The sequence below is a fragment of the Argentina silus genome, assembly GCF_951799395.1.
Source record: "Argentina silus genome assembly, chromosome: 8".
Classification (NCBI taxonomy): Eukaryota; Metazoa; Chordata; class Actinopteri; order Argentiniformes; family Argentinidae; genus Argentina; species Argentina silus.
This window is the reverse complement of record NC_139662.1, coordinates 1,722,790-1,742,792: the sequence shown is the minus strand read 5'-3', so window position 1 is coordinate 1,742,792 and position 20,003 is coordinate 1,722,790. Positions and strand designations below refer to the sequence as shown.

The 20,003-nt window shown below is 42.9% G+C and overlaps 6 protein-coding genes and 1 long non-coding RNA gene across 7 annotated transcripts; 1 reads left to right on the top strand and 6 right to left on the bottom strand.

Moving 5' to 3' along the window:
• Nucleotides 1-3,888: 3,888 nt before the first annotated feature.
• On the bottom strand, nt 3,889-4,307 carry LOC310808451 (histone H3.2; the record flags this gene model as incomplete). Its single annotated transcript, XM_083675356.1, has 1 exon — nt 3,889-4,307. Exon 1 carries the CDS (start codon nt 4,297-4,299, stop codon nt 3,889-3,891), a length of 411 nt encoding a protein of 136 aa, XP_083531482.1. The 5' UTR covers nt 4,300-4,307.
• A 784-nt stretch (nt 4,308-5,091) lies between these two features.
• Nucleotides 5,092-5,478, bottom strand: LOC310808430 (histone H2A; the record flags this gene model as incomplete). The annotated part of the gene is made up of 1 exon (XM_083675335.1): nt 5,092-5,478. The coding sequence occupies one exon, from the start codon at nt 5,476-5,478 to the stop codon at nt 5,092-5,094; it is 387 nt and encodes a 128-aa protein (XP_083531461.1).
• Nucleotides 5,479-6,391: 913 nt separating this feature from the next.
• LOC310808421 (histone H1-like) lies at nt 6,392-7,033 on the bottom strand (the record flags this gene model as incomplete). Its single annotated transcript, XM_083675325.1, has 1 exon — nt 6,392-7,033. One exon carries the CDS (start codon nt 7,031-7,033, stop codon nt 6,392-6,394), a length of 642 nt encoding a protein of 213 aa, XP_083531451.1.
• Nucleotides 7,034-8,716: 1,683 nt separating this feature from the next.
• LOC310808437 (histone H2B) lies at nt 8,717-9,091 on the bottom strand (the record flags this gene model as incomplete). Its single annotated transcript, XM_083675342.1, has 1 exon — nt 8,717-9,091. The coding sequence occupies one exon, from the start codon at nt 9,089-9,091 to the stop codon at nt 8,717-8,719; it is 375 nt and encodes a 124-aa protein (XP_083531468.1).
• Nucleotides 9,092-11,264: 2,173 nt separating this feature from the next.
• LOC310808443 (histone H4) lies at nt 11,265-11,576 on the bottom strand (the record flags this gene model as incomplete). Its single annotated transcript, XM_083675348.1, has 1 exon — nt 11,265-11,576. One exon carries the CDS (start codon nt 11,574-11,576, stop codon nt 11,265-11,267), a length of 312 nt encoding a protein of 103 aa, XP_083531474.1.
• A 2,648-nt stretch (nt 11,577-14,224) lies between these two features.
• On the bottom strand, nt 14,225-15,900 carry LOC310808454. The gene is made up of 3 exons (XR_014554360.1): nt 15,002-15,900; nt 14,589-14,891; nt 14,225-14,360 (listed from the first exon to the last, which is right to left on the bottom strand). It is a non-coding gene; the product is annotated as an uncharacterized lncRNA (long non-coding RNA).
• A 1,600-nt stretch (nt 15,901-17,500) lies between these two features.
• LOC310808413 (uncharacterized protein) lies at nt 17,501-19,446 on the top strand. The gene is made up of 2 exons (XM_083675313.1): nt 17,501-17,743; nt 18,297-19,446. The coding sequence occupies exons 1-2, from the start codon at nt 17,524-17,526 to the stop codon at nt 19,292-19,294; spliced, it is 1,218 nt and encodes a 405-aa protein (XP_083531439.1). The 5' UTR covers nt 17,501-17,523; the 3' UTR covers nt 19,295-19,446.
• Nucleotides 19,447-20,003: the final 557 nt, after the last annotated feature.

The window sequence follows — 20,003 nt, the reverse complement described above, 5'->3', positions numbered from 1 at the left end:
GTTGTCCATTAACACGATAGCTGTTCCCTCACAAGCATTTCTGTAATCTAGCTATGTAACACAGCTATGTCCGAAGGTCTCATTCTTTGTAAAGTAAAAAGTAAACAATAGCCATGTGAGCAGTGCACAGTTTCTCACAATTTATCCCACAACCATCCTCAAATAATCTGTAATCTGCGTTTTTCAACGCTATCTGAAAGTGTAGCACCTCCAACTGATGATCCATTTGATTCTTTCAGCATTTAGCTGGGCATAGATGAAATTAATGTCATGATAAATGCGTTGTTATTTCAAAAAACTCAAGAACACTAAGCCCTAATTGTTTCCACAATTTATAAATGACACTACCTTTTAGACATAGTCCCCCTATTTCAGGGCACCAACAGTAATGTGACAATTGGCTTGCCAGTGTTTGATTATGTCACAAACGATGACATTATACAGGGGTTGCCATAGGGATAGAGTTTTGGGAGTCAGGTAGTTGGAAAAAGTAACTGTTAAGTGCTCTCTAGCAAATTTTCCCAAATGTTTCTATTGAAACGGCAATGATTGTTATCAAAATGATAAACTATAATTGTAAATATTCAAGTTTTGTCTTGATGTAAATTACAATTTTAAGAACCAATTAATTGGTAAGCAGCATGTATTTCTCTTTTTAGATTTGATGCAATCTGGAATTTTCTAATAATTGTTTCTGAAAAACATACATTGGTATGCATAAATAAATTGGTAGAATAAAGAGAGGGCTGGATAAGTGTCTGATAACAGACAGTTGTAGTTGAGATATTTGTTTGTTTGGGCTGTCTTATGGTAAGATCTACCAATATCAATTTGCCACTAAAATGTCAGCATTATTGAGGGCATTATAGGTGGTTTTATTGAAGGCCTATGCAGGCCCAGCTTAGTGCATGGTTGTATAAATGGCTATAGTAATTTAAAATGTTCAGCATGTAATGAACCTGGTTGCCATAGTTGCATGACATGATGTCACAGTGACATTATCAGATGTGCCATGGTGATTATTGCTAAGAGATGCAAGTTACAGTGCAACAAAACCAGAATATGTTGTAACACAGTGACATCATACGAGTGGTGACACAAGAAGGCTCAGAACCATATTTGTTGCCCACTGTCATGGTAACCTAATGTAGGTCAAATCTCAAATGGCATTACAGATAGAGCACACTGCTTTTGCACATTGCAGTTCACTATTATACTGGAGGGAATAAACTGTTATTGGAGATGCAGAAAGTAACATTTTCACACCTAACATTAGAGAAAAGGTACTGGCCAAAATAATAGAATGTAGGCCTATACATTTCTGAGCTGATCATGAGTTCAATGGTGCTCTTGGAGTGAGTTGCAGGTCAAACGCTTTCTTATTTAGCTGCTTTATTGTAGTGGGTGGATGTAAATGTATTGCTTTAAGTACAGTTGTGTTCAAAATAATAGCAGTCCAACATCACTAACCAGATCAATCACTGTTTTTGGTAGAAATTATATTTCTACATGGCAAATAATTTACTAGTAGGTGTAGTAGAGTAATAGAAAACCAACAGACCCAACAGTCATGACATGCATGCTGCTGACTCTGTTTAATTGAATCATTAATTGAAAGGGGGGTGTTCAAAATAATAGCAGTGTGGAGTTCAATTAGTGAGGTCATTCATTCTGTGAAAAAACAGGTGTCACATAGGTGGCCCTTATTTAAGGACGAAGGCAGCAAATGTTGTACATGCTGGTTATAGTGCATTTCTCTCTGAAAATCTGAGTAAAGTGGGTCGTTCCAGACATTGTTCAGAAGAAAAGCGTACTTTGATTAAAACGTTGATTGGAGAGGGGAAAACATATAAAGAAGTGCAGAAAATGATAGGCTGCTCAGCTAAAATGATCTCAAATGCTTTAAAATGGCAACCAAAACCAGAAAGACGTGGAAGAAAATGGAAAACTACCATTCGAATGGATCGAAGAATAGCCAAAATGGCAAAGACTCAGCCAATGATCAGCTCCAGGGTGATCAAAGAAGGTCTAAAGTTACCTGTGAGTACTGTAACAATTAGAAGACGCATATGTGAAGCCAAGCTATCGGCAAGTCCCATTGTTGAAAAAACGGCATGTGCTGAAGAGGTTACAATTTGCCAAAGAACACATTGACTGGCCTAAAGAGAAAAGGCGCAACATTTTGTGGACTGATGAAAGCAAGATTGTTCTTTTTGGGTCTAGGGGCCGCAGACAGTTTGTCAGACGACCCCCAAACAGTGAATTCAAGCCACAGTACACTGTGAAGACAGTGAAGCATGGTGGCGCAAGCATCATGATATGGGGATGTTTCTCATACTATGGTGTCTGGCCTATTTATCGCATACCAGGGATCATGGATCAGTTTGGATACATCAAAATACTTGAAGAGGTCATGTTGCCTTATGCCGAAGAGGAAATGCCCTTGAAATGGGTGTTTCAACAAGACAACGACCCCAAACACACCAGTAAGCGAGCAGCATCTTGGTTCCAGACCAACATGATTAACGTTATGGAGTGGCCAGCCCAATCCCCAATCCTTAATCCAATAGAAAACTTGTGGGGTGACATCAGAAATGCTTTCTGAGGTTTCTGAGGCAAAACCAAGAAATGCTGAGGAATTGTGGAATGTAGTCCAATCGTCCTGGGCTGGAATACCTGTTCACAGGTGCCAGAAGTTGGTCAACTCCATGCAACACAGATGTGCAGCAGTTTTCAGAAACAGAGGTTATACAACTAAATATTAGTTCAGTGATTCACAGGAAAGCTAAATCTTCAAGCATTTTTCAGTTTATACAGTTTTGAGTTGTTAAGAAAACAACTGTCTCAAATGTTTGAGTTTGTAAAGAAAAATGCAGACACTGCTATTTCTTTGAACAGCCTAATATTCCTTTTTTTTCACTTTCTGTAAAGTACTTTTTTAATCACACTGCTATTATTTTGAACACAACTGTATGTACTGTATTTAGGAAATCTAATATACACCATTAGAGTGCACTCTTCGATCATTTTAACAACTTGAACCATATCATAGTTATTGCAGTACTGCAAACAATGTTTTGGAATGAATGGGAGCAGATAGTCAACTATTGCCGAGTTGTTAGACAACATCCTTCCTACAATGTCATATTTAATGGATTGTCTGAGTGAATTGTGATTTGATGTGTATGATAAGCTCCTTTTACATAGGGCATATAGTGTAAGTTGTACACGTTTACAATATACATTTTTAACGACTTATTGACTCTTGAGGAGTTAAATCGTTGTATTGTATTACACCTCCGCGGTCATTCTGGTTAATTGTATAATAAATATTGTTGCTAGATGAACCGCACCAATCTATTTGTAAATGCCTATATTTTCATATAATCACCAAAAATAAATGTAAAATATGGTACTGATGACCTCGCTCTGCCTATCTTATTTTTGCTTCCGTTTCAAGTGCTCGTCCATAACAGTTGTAGTTTCTTACATTTGGATTTTGCACAGCGAACAAACTACCATATTATTGGATTTGTGTATTACCGCACTTTAGACGCTCTGGGACCCAGCTCGGTGTGATCATTTACTTGGGTGAATTTTTTATGACCCATTATTTATTCGTTTAATCTTTTTTCATCATTATTAGGCCATTACAATGTATTTCCCCACATCATAGCCTTTGGCTAGGCCTAGTTATTTCGGTTACTGAGTAAATAAGGTCAGCCTCTGTAGGCTACTCACTGATGTCAATAGTGTGACCTATAATGAAGATTCATAGACCACACAGATGGTAAATGGAAACACGCCTCTGAGGGAAACATTGAGGTGGCTCTTAAAAGAGCCTTTGGGGATTTTCCTTAGAGCATAGCCTGATAGTGACTGGTCATCTTAGGCGCGCTCTCCGCGGATGCGACGAGCCAGCTGGATGTCTTTGGGCATGATGGTCACTCTCTTGGCGTGGATGGCGCACAGATTGGTATCCTCAAACAGACCGACCAGGTATGCCTCGCTAGCCTCCTGCAGGGCCATCACAGCTGAGCTCTGGAAACGCAGGTCGGTCTTAAAATCTTGGGCGATTTCTCTCACCAGGCGCTGGAAGGGCAGCTTGCGGATCAACAGCTCGGTGGATTTCTGGTAACGACGGATCTCCCTCAGAGCCACGGTGCCGGGCCTGTAACGATGAGGCTTCTTCACGCCGCCGGTCGCCGGGGCGCTTTTACGGGCAGCCTTAGTGGCGAGCTGTTTCCTGGGGGCTTTGCCACCAGTAGACTTGCGAGCGGTTTGCTTGGTTCTGGCCATGACGATAACTTCCTTTTTTTAGAGTCTGAGAATAGATAATCTCCGTAAACTACGACGTTAAGTTTATAAAGACAGAGCCGTCGTGCCCCGATTGGGCGGCGACTATCGACAAACTCATTGGCCCGTTGTCACCTCCTTCTCCGGCTGCCATTGGACACGAGCTCCGTAAAAAACACATGCCCGCCAAAAATCAAACACTAAAACCCTGCCGCTCTTCCTTGGTTTGCCCCTCCCCCCGGGTTTGTTCATTTTAAGCTGCTGAAATGTTGGCCAAGATGATGAGAATATTAAAACAAACTCGGTGTTATCGGTGCCATCATTACAAGATAATACCACTCCACGACAGAATAGATCCCCAGTTATAGCTTTCAATGTAGTTAATCATTTCTCAAATGCATTAGGTTTGAGGCTGAATATCAATAAATGTGGGCTTATGGCCATACAAGATGTAATTTCATTACATTATCCTTTGTAATGGGTAGAGTTACATTGTGCTTACACAGAACAGGGTTCACCGCATAAAGACGGGTGTTAAAACCCTATAAGGGTGGAGGACCAGATTATTAGTCTGAATGGTATGCTAAAACACTGTCGCAAACATCATGAGGGTAATATTGGTTGGCACATGAGGCCGAAAAGTGTCTAACCGTGTGTATTGCTGTGGGCGCATGATATTAGCAAAAGTACTAATAGCGTAGTTTCAGAGGGATGGAAGGACGCATTGCAGTTTTGTAGAGACAAGTGGTTGGCTCTTAAAAGAGCCTTTGGGGTTCAGTAGTAAACTTGTAGAATTTACTTGGCTTTGACGGCCTTCTCGGTCTTCTTGGGGAGAAGTACTGCCTGGATATTGGGCAGCACACCACCCTGTGCGATGGTCACACCGCCCAGCAGTTTGTTCAGTTCCTCGTCATTACGGACAGCCAACTGAAGGTGACGGGGAATGATACGAGTCTTCTTGTTGTCGCGGGCGGCGTTGCCGGCCAACTCCAGTATCTCAGCAGTCAGATACTCGAGCACGGCGGCCAAGTAAACCGGCGCGCCAGCGCCCACACGCTGAGCATAGTTGCCCTTGCGTAGGAGCCTGTGCACACGGCCGACTGGGAACTGGAGTCCGGCGCGAGAAGAACGGGTCTTTGCCTTGGCCCTGGCCTTGCCTCCGGTTTTACCTCTTCCAGACATGTTCGGTTCAGATGAGTTTCTGAAATAACACTCGCCCTGTGAGTGTCGTTCTTATAGCTCGCCCCAACCGGCGCTCATTGGCCACCAGGCGGGTGTAACCTAATCCAATCGGCAATCAGAGACGCATCCGCCCATTGGACCAACTACTCAAAATCGTCCCCTATATATCTAAAGTAAGTTGTTACGTGTTAATTACAAGACCCGTTTTAAATGTTTATTGAAATAAAAATGATACAAACTTCTTTTATCAACCTGAAACTCCATGGCCTTTGCTTATTTTCTGTGAAAAACATGTAAAAGAACACATGTTCATTGACCACCCCCCCATCACATATATGTTCCTGATCATTACATTCGGGTCAGTTTGACCCGAGAGTAATGAAAGGGTGGCAAATGTAGCTGAAAACAGACAGGTCATAGTAAATATGAAACAAACAAAAAAAATACTTCACTTCGTCACACTATCTTCATCTCTAATTTAGCCTCACACCTGTACATGAATGCACACGTGTATTCCTCTCAATCAGATTTGCCGCGCATTTCATAGCTTGAACACACAACCCTCTCTATAGACAATATTGCCGTAACTCCTGCTCCATAAGGATTCCCTCACTGTATTTATTTTCTTTTTAAAACCACCTCCCAATTTCTCTGTGGAGTTCACTGTGTGTGGGTAGAAGCCAGACCTAATTATTAATTCCGTCATTGCTTCAATCTTACTTGTAACTGTTACTATTCCCGTGTGTATGATCAGTGGTTAAGACGGGTGTGAAAAGCACTGCATACAAATAAACTTGATTTGAGAAAGTTGTCTGGCTACATGGATGGCTATGCGCTTTTTTATGGAAAGGTAGGTGGCTCTTAAAAGAGCCTTTTATGTGGTACAACGTGTCAAAAGAACACTTTTGAATGTCTACTTCTTCTTGGGGGCAGCTTTCTTTGCCTTGACAGCCTTGGGTTTGGCTGCTTTGGGCTTAGCTGCCTTGGGCTTGGCTGCTTTGGGCTTCGCTGCCTTGGCGGCCTTTTTGGGGCTCTTGGCCGGAGTCTTCTTGACAACTGCGGCTTTCTTCGTCTTCTTGGGGCTCTTGGTGGCTTTCTTAACGGCTGTCGCGGGCTTCCTTGCCTTCTTGGGAGACTTCTTAGTGGCGGCGGGCTTCTTTGCCACTGCCTTCTTGGGCTTCTTGGGGGTCGCCTTTTTGGGTTTCAGGGCGACGGCTTTTTTCGCGGGCTTCTTGGCCGCCTCGACGGCTGTCTTGTTGAGCTTGAAGGAGCCGGAAGCACCGGTGCCCTTAGTCTGGACCAGGGTGCCCTTGGTGACGAGGCTCTTGACGGCGATCTTGACGCGGGAGTTGTTCTTCTCCACGTCGTAGCCATCGGCCACCAGCGACTTCTTGAGCGCGGCCAGGGACACGCCGCTCCTCTCCTTGGATGCGGACACGGCCTTGACGATGAGATCGCCGACGCTGGGGCCGGCTTTCTTGGGCCTGGCTGCTGCCTTCTTCTTGGGTGCCTTGACCGGCGTGGCGGCGGCGGGGGCTGGTGCGATTTCTGCCATGTCTACGTAATAAGTGTCTTTAGGTCCGTTATACACTCTCGTAGGGCTAAACACGCTGAGTGAGTCTGCGACGCTGCTCTGTGCTAATAAAGCTCAACCCGGAGTAGGGGGCTGGCCTTAAGCGCGACATGAGAACCATGCAGACTCAACCCTCCCTGTTTGGCTCCTCTCAGCTGCCGAAATGCTCTGGCACCTGTGTTTTTCGCCTCGCTAATAACGGAAAAAAATCACCAGTGGAGCCGAGTTGAGGTCCAAATGCGAATGTGCCAGCGAGCAGACTTGACTCCGTTCAGAATAAAGTCATGTGGGCCGTGAAGGCCTCGTGTATTTTGTTGTGACTCGCTCAAAACCCCACCGTTCGACCGCCAGAGAGAGAGGTGCGCACCCGTTTTCCTGTGCAATGGTTCTCCTAAAGTGAGTAAAAGTGCATGGGATTGCGACCAGCACTCGTTGTCCGGATATCCAAGTTGTCTGGGAAGGGAGTGAAAAGGTTCAGGGTCCCCCGATGTGGTGCGAGGTGTCTTAAATGGGAGCTATTTGGGGAGCGTAAAACACAGTCGCCTGGACGCGGCTGGGAGCTTGTCCTTTGGTGGTATTTCGGGATGGTGATGGAGTCGGTGTCTTTCGTCTCTACTCTTTCAGTCTGTATCTCCAGGTGGTGTTTCGGGATGGTGTCGGTGGGTCTTCGTTGCCGGGGTGCTGGCGCTCCTTGGCTCGGTCTTGTTGACATTGCGGCACATCTCCCCTGATTGGGACGAGTCGAGCAGCACAACTGAATCTTGAGTGAGCGACAGAAAGACAGGCAGCGAGTAGTTTGACGTTGGCTGCATGTGAATAGTCTATACTGGTTTCCCCTCATCTTCGACAGCACATGTCTACAGTGAGGAAGATCAATTGCCATATATGACCAACATTGTAATCTCTCCTCCTGACATACGATACACCTTTGATTTGTGCCTGTGAAAATAGACCAAATGCATTTGTATTTATGCTGAATATGAAATCACTGACGACGAAGACGACGACAATACCAACAGCCTAAGGCTGATTAATATCACTAGGAAAGGCTGTAAGTAGCCTTACTGTTGCATCATCCTCTTGCTAATAAACACTTTATTTATGTAGCACTCTTCCAAAGAGTTACGACTCGCTTCACACAAGAGATCAAATAAAATCAGGAAATGAGAAAATAACAGGGGAATCAGAATGAAACAGGTTGAAAGCCTTATGTCATCGGTATGATATGGAGGCATGTTATCGATAGACAAGTGGACTGTAGGTGATGTCTTCGCAGTGGTAGTAGGCTAATTTCTTGATAGCCCTAGATACAGTCATGTGCATGCTGTTTGAAACGGTTTTACTCTATGTATGTTTTTAAAAAAATCCACCGTGGTCCCCAGGAGTTGACCATGCATGTACTCAGAGGGAGCCGCTTAGCGACAACTGCTGACTCCATTAAATGAAACATGGAGGGGGGGGAACAAAGGCCTGCACGTTGAGCCCGCGCTCATATAACAATAAATCACTGAATTTAAATACCGAGTTTTTAAACATTGATACTATACAACATCTACGTCAGTGTAACACGCCCAAGGTCGACTCCATGGAATTGCTCTCCCATTGACAGCGTAGGTGGCTCTTAAAAGAGCCTTTGGGGTTAGCAGACCAGGCGAAAAACACTGTTTACTTAGAACTGGTGTACTTGGTCACTGCCTTGGTGCCCTCGGACACGGCGTGCTTAGCCAGCTCACCGGGGAGCAGCAGACGTACGGCGGTCTGGATCTCCCTGGAGGTGATCGTAGAACGCTTGTTGTAGTGAGCCAGGCGAGAGGACTCGCCAGCGATGCGCTCGAAGATGTCGTTGACGAAGGAATTCATGATTCCCATGGCCTTGGAGGAGATGCCGGTGTCAGGATGGACCTGCTTGAGGACCTTGTACACGTAGATAGCGTAGCTTTCCTTCCTGGACTTTCTGCGCTTCTTGCCGCCTTTGCCGGCGGTCTTGGTGACGGCTTTCTTTGAGCCCTTCTTAGGCGCTGACTTCGCTGGCTCGGGCATGGTGATGATGTCTCGTTGCTTCACAAAAACGAATGTGAAGACAGTGTATGCTCACCCATTATATGAAGGGGAAGCTATGCAAATTATGTGGCTATAGACACGTGAAGCGGGAAGTTTCCAACATCCCAGCTTTGCTCTGGCTCTCAAATACAGACTCTGCGTCACGGACAAAGAACATTATCTGCGCGCGCGCGAGCTCCGCCCCCCCCCCCCCCCAAAAAATACCTCCTTCGTTTCCTATGGCGAGATATCACACACGGAGAAAAGGATAAATTAATACGTAAAGAATAAAGGGAACAATTAGAACGATAACATGATAGGGAATGATACAAAAAAGTCCATTATACTCCAATAATGTATGGGCGATTCTTAGACTACGGGCACTTTCATGTCCTTTGATCATATTTTATAAAAAAAAAGGGAATATTCACACTTTCATAGTTATATTTACAATGAAAGTACTTTAGGAACTTTTTACCGGTAGTCTACGATGATTTTTTCACCTTTTTCAACATCGTTATAGATGCAAATATTGCTGTTTTATATATCACCTACAGTCCACTTGTCTATCGATAACTGTATATCATAATATTTTAAAATAATAATAAAATGTTTACATGTGATGGAAATTACATTTGTTCAATGCGGGTCGGACAATATGTAAAAAAACACCAATTTGTCTTGTAATGTTAGTGCGTTCTCTTATGGATTATGAAACTAGACTAGTTATATTAACCTGTTAGACTGTGACAATTTTGATTTGAACACTTTTTTCCCCCTCAAGTTCACAAGGCCAAAAGTGCCTGTAGTTGAAGAATCGCCCTTATATAAGGGGTACGACAGAAATTGTCCTTTTAGGAAGGGTATTGAGCAAGAACATGCATTGCCTGCTACATTTTGCACTTTGTAACCTTGTTTAAAAAAGCGTTAATAAATACAGGTATTATTATTATTATTATTATTATGTATTCCTTATTTTAACAATCAGCCTAAGCTAAGGTGATTGTTACACCATAGTAAATTCCTATATAGACAAACGAATGATTTTGTTGATTTCAGTAGGGTAAACAGGAAATAAATTGATTAGGAAACAGCGACTTAACGTTGCCGTATTAGAAAGACAATGCATTTTAGCAATGAATATGTCCCATGTCACGAAAACATGAGAACGATATGCGCAGCTCTCTACACGGTGCATATAGCCGAAGGACACGTTGACCTCCTTATTTACACAGTCATCCTAAGGATTAATTTTCCGGTGATTTCAGGTATTGTTATCGTGTTCATCACAGTAATTGCTTTTGTTTTATAGAGACGTCCAAACGTTTTCTACCCGCAAGTTCATCTGAGGAGGGCAGAAATAGAATCGCCAATAACGCTTGATAACAAGTACAACAGTAATGTGAGGTAATAATGACAAGCAAAGTTTCGGTCCGCTAAAAGGTAGGTCTACTGGCCGGGGCAGTTTTGTGTTAAGTATCGTGCGATCAATTACAATGACAATTGTAGTGTGGGACCTGGCCGAAGCCTGTCCGAGCCTTCATCACCCTACGTCCTAAATATTTGCCTATTAGTGAGAACATCCCAGGGCCAGATAAAAATCTTGCGGTTTCGAAGACATTCCCGTCTGTGAGGCGAAACAGGCCAATTTAATCTGTTTACTATGTGATGAACATCCCTACTTGCAAGCAATGGTCACCCGATCCCCTGCCCGATCACCCCCTCTTCCACCTCGGCTGGTCGCCTCTACGTGGATGCAGCAGCCGCACTACCCGGTCACGGCTTTTCACTGTCCTGGCCCCGCTGGCGGAACGAGCTTCCCACTGCTGTCATGACTGCAGTCACTACCTATCTTCCACCGTAGATTGAAGACCCACCTCGACAAGGCTACATCTTAACGGTCCCTCCTAAAGCCCCTTTCACCCCCACTACAAAAAAATCTTTCTAGCATTGTGACTGCCTATGGCCCCTAGTCTGACGTTGTTAACTGTATGATGACTGATGGATACATGATTCACTTAAAGAAATTCATTTGTTGTAAGTCGCTTTGGATAAAGGCGTCTGCTAAATGCCATAAATGTAATGTAAATGGAATCAACTCAGTTGTGTGGAGATAGGTGGCTCTTAAAAGAGCCTTTGGATTCCAAGTCAGATAGTTGAAATTAGCAATCGTTTAACCGCCGAAGCCGTACAGGGTGCGTCCCTGGCGCTTCAGAGCGTAGACAACGTCCATGGCGGTGACGGTCTTCCTCTTGGCATGCTCGGTGTAGGTGACGGCGTCACGGATCACGTTCTCCAGGAACACCTTCAACACACCGCGGGTCTCTTCGTAGATCAGACCAGAAATACGCTTAACACCCCCACGGCGAGCCAGGCGGCGAATAGCGGGCTTAGTGATTCCCTGGATGTTGTCGCGGAGAACTTTGCGATGACGCTTAGCGCCTCCTTTTCCGAGTCCTTTACCTCCCTTACCTCTTCCTGACATTTTTACTGGTTCAGTATGAGTACAGAATTACCTTTCTCGGTAATATGAGGCAAATTTAACTCCGTTATGAGGACGTGATTGAGACCAGCCTGTAGAGGAAGCGCGCTCTGTTCCCTGTTTCTTGTTTTGTGCTGGTGGTTGATGTAGAGGGAGGAGCTTCTGCTAAGGACAGCCCCTAAACCCACACTGCTATATCGCGAGAGCTCGATGACGTGAGAGGGGTCTTTGGACTCTGGTTGGGGTCGCAACAACACTTTAAGGCGGGCTTTCCATTGTGATATATTTACATTTGTTTATCCCAGTACCTGAGTATTTGGGATCTTATTTAGTATGCTCTTTCTATATATTCTGAGAGGGATTTGAAAACGTTATCATTGTTCATAGCTTTTTTGAGCACTTCGTTTTTCTTATCATTATTAAATTTATCAATCGTGTTCTCTCTCAGGTGTTTATACCTTTCACATTCATAAATGAAGTGATCTAGATTTTCTTATTTTTGTTTACATCCTACACATCCTTCTGCTCTACCAAATCTCTCTGGATACCATTGAGCTAACTCTGGTGTCCATGTTACTCCACCTGTCTTAATTCTTAACATCAAGTGCATTGTCTCATGTTTTATGTCTTTTAATTTCTTGCTCTATTTGATTAAATTGTTCTTGGTAAATTCGTTTTCTTTTGCGATCGCACATATCTGTCCTTTTTCATTTTCTTTATTTCTCTTGTAATAATAATCTATAACTTCTTCTTTATAATATTCAGGTTCTAACCACCATTTAGCTTTTGTTCATGCCGCCCATCTCATGCTATTTGCTATCCATGTAATTCCTTTCCCTTTCCTATTGCAACACTCTGCTGTCTGTATTAGGTCGCTGATTACTCTTGTTGAGTCCGCCCACTTCCTAAGTCCTCTGTACCTTGCACTGGGTGACAGGATATATTTTCCTTCCACTTGGTGTCACTCCGGAATCACGTTTCAACCAAGTGACTAACGTTGCTAATTCGCGTTGGCTAACTTGTCAACAAACACCACCGGAAGCTGTCACGAGGCTGAGCTGTGGTAGCCCATAAGTGATAAATCATATAAAACGCCCAGGGCAACGACTCGGCAAAAAGGTGCGTGTGAGAAAAACGCGCGGGCCGCACTAACACGAAACTTTGATGTCAAGTAGGGGGCCACAAAATATCGTCCCGCGGGCCTCAATTGGTTTAAAGTTTAAATAGAAAACAGAGAGCTTTCAGGGGGTCCCCGGACAACCAGAGAAAAGCTCACCAAGATAAAGACGAACCTCTTTAACTTTTAATGTAAGAGGCCAGGGCCCGTATCCTTAAAGATTCTGAGAATCCTCTCAGAGAGCTCCTAACTTAACCTAAAAATTCCTTGCCAGGAGTTTTAGCTTAGAAGTGATTCCAGAACATTTTCAGTGAACTCTGAGCCAGGAATGGATGAAAAATCCTATCTTAGTGAGGGGGTGTGGTTGACCCCGTTGCTAGGTATGAGTCATCATTTCAAAAGCCGTGATTGGTTGATCCTACAAGTTTGATGAAAATGAACTTTTGGTGATAATGAGCAAAGGATGTACCCTCAAATCAATAAACATAATTATACACTCTAATCTTATGCAGACTATAATTGTAAATAATATTTCACATTCAAGAAAATATCTGGAAAATGAATAGTAAGCTGTAGGGGTTATAGCCTAACATTAGAATCTAAAATATGTGAAAACTTAAGCTCATTACACCCTGTTCAAATAATGATTTGTGTCTCATTTGCTCATATTAATATCCTAGCTGGCATATTTTGTACTTTCACTTCCATATGGACCCCATTGAAAACAAGATGGCCTATCTCAAGGGGCTGTCCTTAATGAAGTAGAAATTGCAACGTTACAACTCAGTGTGAACTTAACGAGGGTAACACAGCTCAGCTTTTAACAATGTCTGTGATTGCTGGCTGGTCTATTTATGAAGGCTTGTTAACAAATATCCTACAAACACAGAAAATGGAGAAAAAAAGGAATCGCAAGCCGAACTGGACTGAGGAGCAAGGTTTGTTGCTGGCCCAGTTGGTGAACGAACATAAAGGTATGTTACGAGGAAAATTTGGCCCAACTGTCACTAGCCAAGGCAAGAGGCGCGCCTGGGACACAATATCCCAAACAATCAATGCCTCTTTTCCACTGGTGGTGCGGACAGGCGACGATTGTGAGAAAAGGTGGTATGTGCTGCAGTCCAAGGCAAAATATGAGATTGCAGCACACAAGCGGGAATCCTCACTCACAGGTGAGCAAAATACTATGGCCTAACACATAATCTGGCAACTTGCTCCTGCTGGCAAAGTTAATTTACATGCCTAAGTACTGTGTTCATTGACTGTTTCTTTCTAGGGGGTGGACCACCTGCAAAGCGGCTGTCCCAGGTGGCCGACACTGTCTTTCAAGTCCTGGGACACTCTGAGGTCAGTGTCACCGGGCTGCCAACAGGCATTGACACGTCAATGATGCAGGCCCTTGAAATGCAGCAAAGGTAGGACACAGGGTTATTCATATCAACAGTGTTTATTCATTGCAGAAGCCATTTCATGTGTTATCCATGCTCATTGTATTAAATTAATTTAATCAAAACAATAATTAAACTAGGCCTATGTATTTCTGTAGCATGGAGCCATCACAAGAACCGGGCCCATCAAGTTTGCCGCCTGAACCATCTGCAGCTGCTACTCAGGATAGCCCGGCGGATCAAACACCATTCCCATCCGCAGCACCTGCTCCGTCAGCATCCCTGCTGGAGAGAAGATTGCAACTCACAATTGATGTGTTTGAACAACAAAAAAAAGTCCTTTCCCTTCAGGAGGAGTACTACCGCCTTAAAATTGAACACCTAAAAAATAAACCATTTAGAGATTGTGTTCTGTGTCTTGCATTTAACAATTGCAGGTGATGTGCAGTAAAACTGTGGTAGTTCTTAATACCATCACAAGTTCTCAAATGACATGGGGCTACAGCTTGCCTGAAATGTAAATTTGTGAAGTTTGCCCTGTAAGGCAGTCCACTCTGGGCTAGGTTCCCCTGTGGAATGTGAATATCTTCTTCACCACCATCCTCATCGTTGTCTCCATCCTCATCCTCATCGCCATCCTCCAGAGGTTCTGCAATCTGTCTAACCTTGCAAATATTGTGTAATATTGCACAGGCTATGATGACTTTGCTGACTTTTTCAGGCCTCAGCCGCACCTCTCCGTGGAGAACATGAAAGCGCCTCTTAAGCTGGCCTATGCCACGCTCCACCACCGCTCTTGTTGTCTTGTGGGCCCTACAATAGAATACAGACCTTTAATTATTTGATGGAAATATTGCACTACTTGGATGCTCTAACATATTGCTTGCATTTCATTTCCATGATTTTTGTATTGTTTGGCTTACCTGTTATAGTTTAGTTGGGGCCCTTGGCGTGGCTGGAGGTAAGGTGTAAGGAGCCATGGTTTGCATGGATAGCCACTGTCCCCTAACAAGTGGCAATTAGCTGGCACATAGCGTCTCTCAAAAAGCTGTCTGATGCCACTCTCGGAGAGCATTCTCGCATCATGTGTGGAGCCTGGCCATTTAGCCACAATGTCCAAAATCTTCCAGGCCGCATTGAACACTATTTGCACATTGATGCTGTGGAAATTCTTCCTGTTAACAAAGACAGCCTCGTCCTCTGATGGCGCAATTATTCTCACATGTGTTCCATCAATTACACCCACAACGCCAGGGAATCCTGCAATGTCCATAAATGCCCTTTTATGTGTGTGTAAAGTGCGGGCATCCAGCGGGAATGAAACAAATTGTGTCACAATATTAGGTTGTGACAAAGCTGTCAGTGTTTGGGTGATGACTCTGCTGACGGAGGATTGGGACAGACCGAAGTCATCACTGCTGCATTGTTGCATTTTCCCTGTTGCCAAATACCTCAGGGTTGTGATTACTTTCTTCTCCGGTGTAATAGCGTTGTGGCGTCGAGTTGGTGAAGTAATTGCATCTCTAAGGAGATCCACCACAAACATGATTCCTGCACGATCCAATCTGTAGCGTCTCAATAATTCCCTGTCATCCAGTGTTTGCAGGACATCTCTCCTGACTCCTCTGTTGGCCATTTTGTGCAGCTGCTTAGGGTAACTCCTAAGCCACTAAAAGTCCTCTTCCCTGCTCTTAGCAGATCTCGCCTTAGGAGCCCTTTTAAGCGCTAGGACTCTTGAGGAATAGCTTTTATATTAACTGGGATTTTCGTGTCACTTTTAGGGGAAATTCTAAGAAAACGTCATGCCTCTGAGAATTTTCTTAGAATTTGGCCGCTAGGAGCCACTTTTTGCACAAAAATTCTTTAGAGATACGGGCCCAGGTCTCTCTTGAAAAACAGATGCTATCTCAATGGCACTGACGTATAAATAGAGGTTAAGTAAGTACTGTTTGCAGGCATTTAAAAAAATCTCAACTCAGTAACATCAACTCAATAAGCTTGGGTGAACAAGTGAGCCACTGTTTTAGAATAGCTAGGGCTACACAAGTATGTGATTTAACAAAAAGGGGAAATCCTGCGAAAACCCCTTCTTCAAAAGGCATTTGATTTAGTCTCACGTGAATACCTCTGGTATGTCATGAGATCGTATGGATTCCCAAATGGGTTTATTGATATGGTCAAATTATTATATGTCAAGTCGACTGTGCAAGTTAATGTCAATGGTGTGTTAAAGGATTCCTTTGAAATTGAACGAGGTGTGAAGCAAGGCTGTCCCTTAAGCTCAACACTTTGTGTGTTATCTATTAACCCTCTGCTAAAACGAATAAAGGAAGATCAATACATTAAGGGGATTCATACCAGTAATGGACAGAAGGTGGTAACTCTCGCTTCTGCTGACGATGTAACAGTCATAATAAGAAAACAACTCGAACTAGACGCATTGACAAATCACTTCATATGATATGAAGAGACTGCTTGAGCTAAACTAAACCCTAATAAAACAGAATGCGTGTGGATTGGCTCGAATGTTAACCTTAAAGTCATTCATGTTGAATTGAAGGATGAAATTCTTGGTGTTTGGATCTCTTAACTTTGACTGCAGCGAAATAATTGGACAAGAAATAAATTGAGGTAAACAAAGAATTAGCCAAATGGAGTAATAAGCAGTCTTCTTTTCAAACCAGTAAACATATTATTAAAACGTTTATGTTATCTAAACTTGTACTTTTGGCAACAGTGTCTCCCCCCCTGGAAAATGTATTATGAGATTATATAGACAATGTGGATAGGTTTATTTGGGGTACAAATTGGGGTACAAAACTTTGAGTTAAAGTAACGAAAATGGTGGCTTGTGGGCTACAGAAATTGTGAATTAAGTGTCATGAGGGGCGCAGCCTGGGTAGGTGAGCCTTGGAAAGATGTTTGTCACTGCTTTGGTTTAAAAATGGTTTACAAATACAAATCAAGAGGTGTTTGCGTGTGGACAGTAAATTACATTTGTGCTAAGTGTTTTTTTGGCTCTTCTCTTAGAACTGTGCGCCTATGCAGAAACACAACAGCTAATGTCCAACACTGCAAGTCTATTTCTGGGGTTACATTATTATTAGGGAGGGTATTGTTGCTGTATGTTGTTGTTTCGAACTTCAAACTAAATGTTCCTGCAGTGGCCAGACGTGGCAGATTTCAAACAAATTTACGCCCCCTGCTCCTTTTTGAAACACTTGTATTTGCTACCATCGTACATTTGGAGAAGACCGAGATTTCACTGTACGACACACAATAAGCAGAATACTATTCCAGTTGTGCACTACCACTCCAGCACAGCAGATGGGGAGAGAACCGATTATGTGGCCGGCCGCTGCGCTGAACTCAGGAAAATAAGAGGAAGTGTATATTATTACGTCCCCATACGAATTGTTGATGGCTCTTGCATGAAAATGTTTAGATGAACTGTTCTGATTCTTCCTCTACAATGTCCGAATTAACGTCACTGCAAGTGTTTTTCACCCAGCGATTAACAGCGGCAGCAGTGGAGATATTCACAGTAGTTGAAAAAACGGTAGTAGAATATCAGAATGAGATCCGCCGGTCGAAGGAGGAGAACGAACGACTTCAGAGGACGCTGGATTTGGTCTTCAAACCCGACGTGAAGTTACACAGAGGAGGTTTGTAATGCTATTTAACTAGACACCCTATATAACTAGACACCGCATTCCCAAAAATGACGGCCAGTATCCAGTTATTTGTTAAGAATAGGATAACCATGAGGTGTAAAAGCAGTCCAAGGATTTCAGCATGCAGGGTCACCAACGAAATGTAAACAAATTCCTTCTCGCCTAAATCGCAAATATCGCGAGATTTCTATGATTCGTTCTACTCAAGGAACATATTACAGGATAACTTTTTCAAAAACTGATGTGAAAATAACTGTAATTATTACTAAATATCCTATGTAAACAAAGTAGTAAACAACACAGTGATATGTCTAATATTATTTGGTAATGATGAGGTACAACTACTGTTCTACTGATTTAGGAGTCATTAATCATAATACATTTGTATATTCTAAAGTAATTTTGTAAAGTCACTGCTTTAAACCAAACTTTAATGGTGAATGTTCTGTTTGAGTTAATTATTGGGGACAGAGAACTGAATGAAATCATAGATTGAAATAAGAAACAGAAATCACTTTTTTGTATTTTATGTGTTTCTCCCCAGACCTTCAGCAATTCAGTCTCCCTGTCTCTGAAGAGGAGGATCCCCCTGAGCAGCAGCAGCACCATGGGCAGGAATGGAGCTCCAGTCTGGGGCAGAAGAACCCAGAGAACCCACAGATTGAACAGGAGTTCAGGACAAGTCAGCAGGAAGAGCAGCTTCAAGGGTTGCAGTTTGATATCAAAGAGTTCATATTCACTCCTCCAAGTGTGAATAGGGAGTGTGGTCAGAAGGACTCACTCCAGCTCTCACACCTTTACCAAACTGGGGAGAGCAGAGAGAGGGACTCTCTACCAACCAACACTACAGAACAGTTTAAAACAGAACCTGATGGAGAGGACTACAGAGTATCAGAACCAACCAGAGACTCTTGGCCTCTCTTTGAAGTAAATCCAGACAGCTCTGCAGAACAGAGTGACAACATTGAAAGTGATGAAGGGGTGGAGAGTGGAGGACTACAATCAGGGATAAAACCTCTCAAAATAAAGAGAACATGTTCAAAGAAAGGACAAATCTCTTCAATCAATACTGAAGACAGGAAAACCAGTCAGGGGAATGTTTCAGTGAAGCCTCACTCAGGACAGAAAACATATAGGTGTGCTGTGTGCAGTAAATGCTTAACCACGCTAAGCCTTTTGAAAATCCATCAGAGAATTCACAGTGTTCAGTGTGAACTATGTGGCAAATGCTTCAGTCGGAAGGGAAACCTAAACAGACATATGCTGATACATACAGGAGAGAAACCATATCCCTGTGAAGTTTGTGGCAAACGATTTGTGCAGACGGGGCAGTTGTTAGAGCACACAAGGACTCACACAGGAGAGAGACCGTTTAAGTGTAGTACTTGTGGGAAATGTTTTAATAGTGAAAGAAACCTTAAAGTCCACCAGAGAATTCACACTGGCGAGAAACGGCATTGCTGCAACAACTGTGGAAAACGCTTCAGTCATAAAATATCCCTTAAAAACCACTTGATCAATGTTCATGAGAAGAACACATGACAGTACCCTTTGTATGAAATGAATGAACTAGTAAAACGTCATAACAACATGTTTGTTTTGATGGGGAACGATGTATACAGCAGAGTCTGTTTATCTACTGCTGAATGACACCCATGAATGATATTGTATAGTAGCTACATCCTCTGCGCAAATATCTTTCTTTGATAATGAAGCATCTTGCCTGTTCATGATGTATACTGAATGATACAGTATGTACTGTATGTATATTGCTTGAATGTATATAATATTTTATGGTATGTTGTCATAAAGTTACCATTCAACTATCATTGAATAGTTGGGTTGTAGAACAGGATTGTTTTCACGAGCAATATTGTTACCGAGGTAATTCACAACAAACAACTGTATTCATAACCCACAGAGGGGTTCACTGTACCAGAAGTTATTTTAATCATCATGGGGAATTATGGGATTGGTACCTCATTTATTGGACTTTTAAATGAATTATATATAGCCATTGAGTCTTGAAGAATATTCACTTATAAATGCCTCATGAGCTTAGTTCAACTGTCCCAAAATATAAGCTTGTTTTACTCCATTGTTTGTAAATGCTGTACAGCTCCAAAACATGGTTAAAAATGATCATTTTGATCTCATGGATGGTCAATCCTTGCATCCATAGCGCTGTCTAGGAATTTGAGAGTGGTTACATTTCTCCAGCCCCATCCCTCAGCTGTTTACCCAGAAAAGT

Bases quoted from the DNA above. Each gene is read 5' to 3' on its own strand.
- LOC310808413 (XM_083675313.1), top strand. From the start codon at position 17,524: ATGAACTGTTCTGATTCTTCCTCTACAATGTCCGAATTAACGTCACTG. The intron at 17,744-18,296 runs GTTTGTAATGCT...GTTTCTCCCCAG, and splicing joins CGTGAAGTTACACAGAGGAG to ACCTTCAGCAATTCAGTCTC.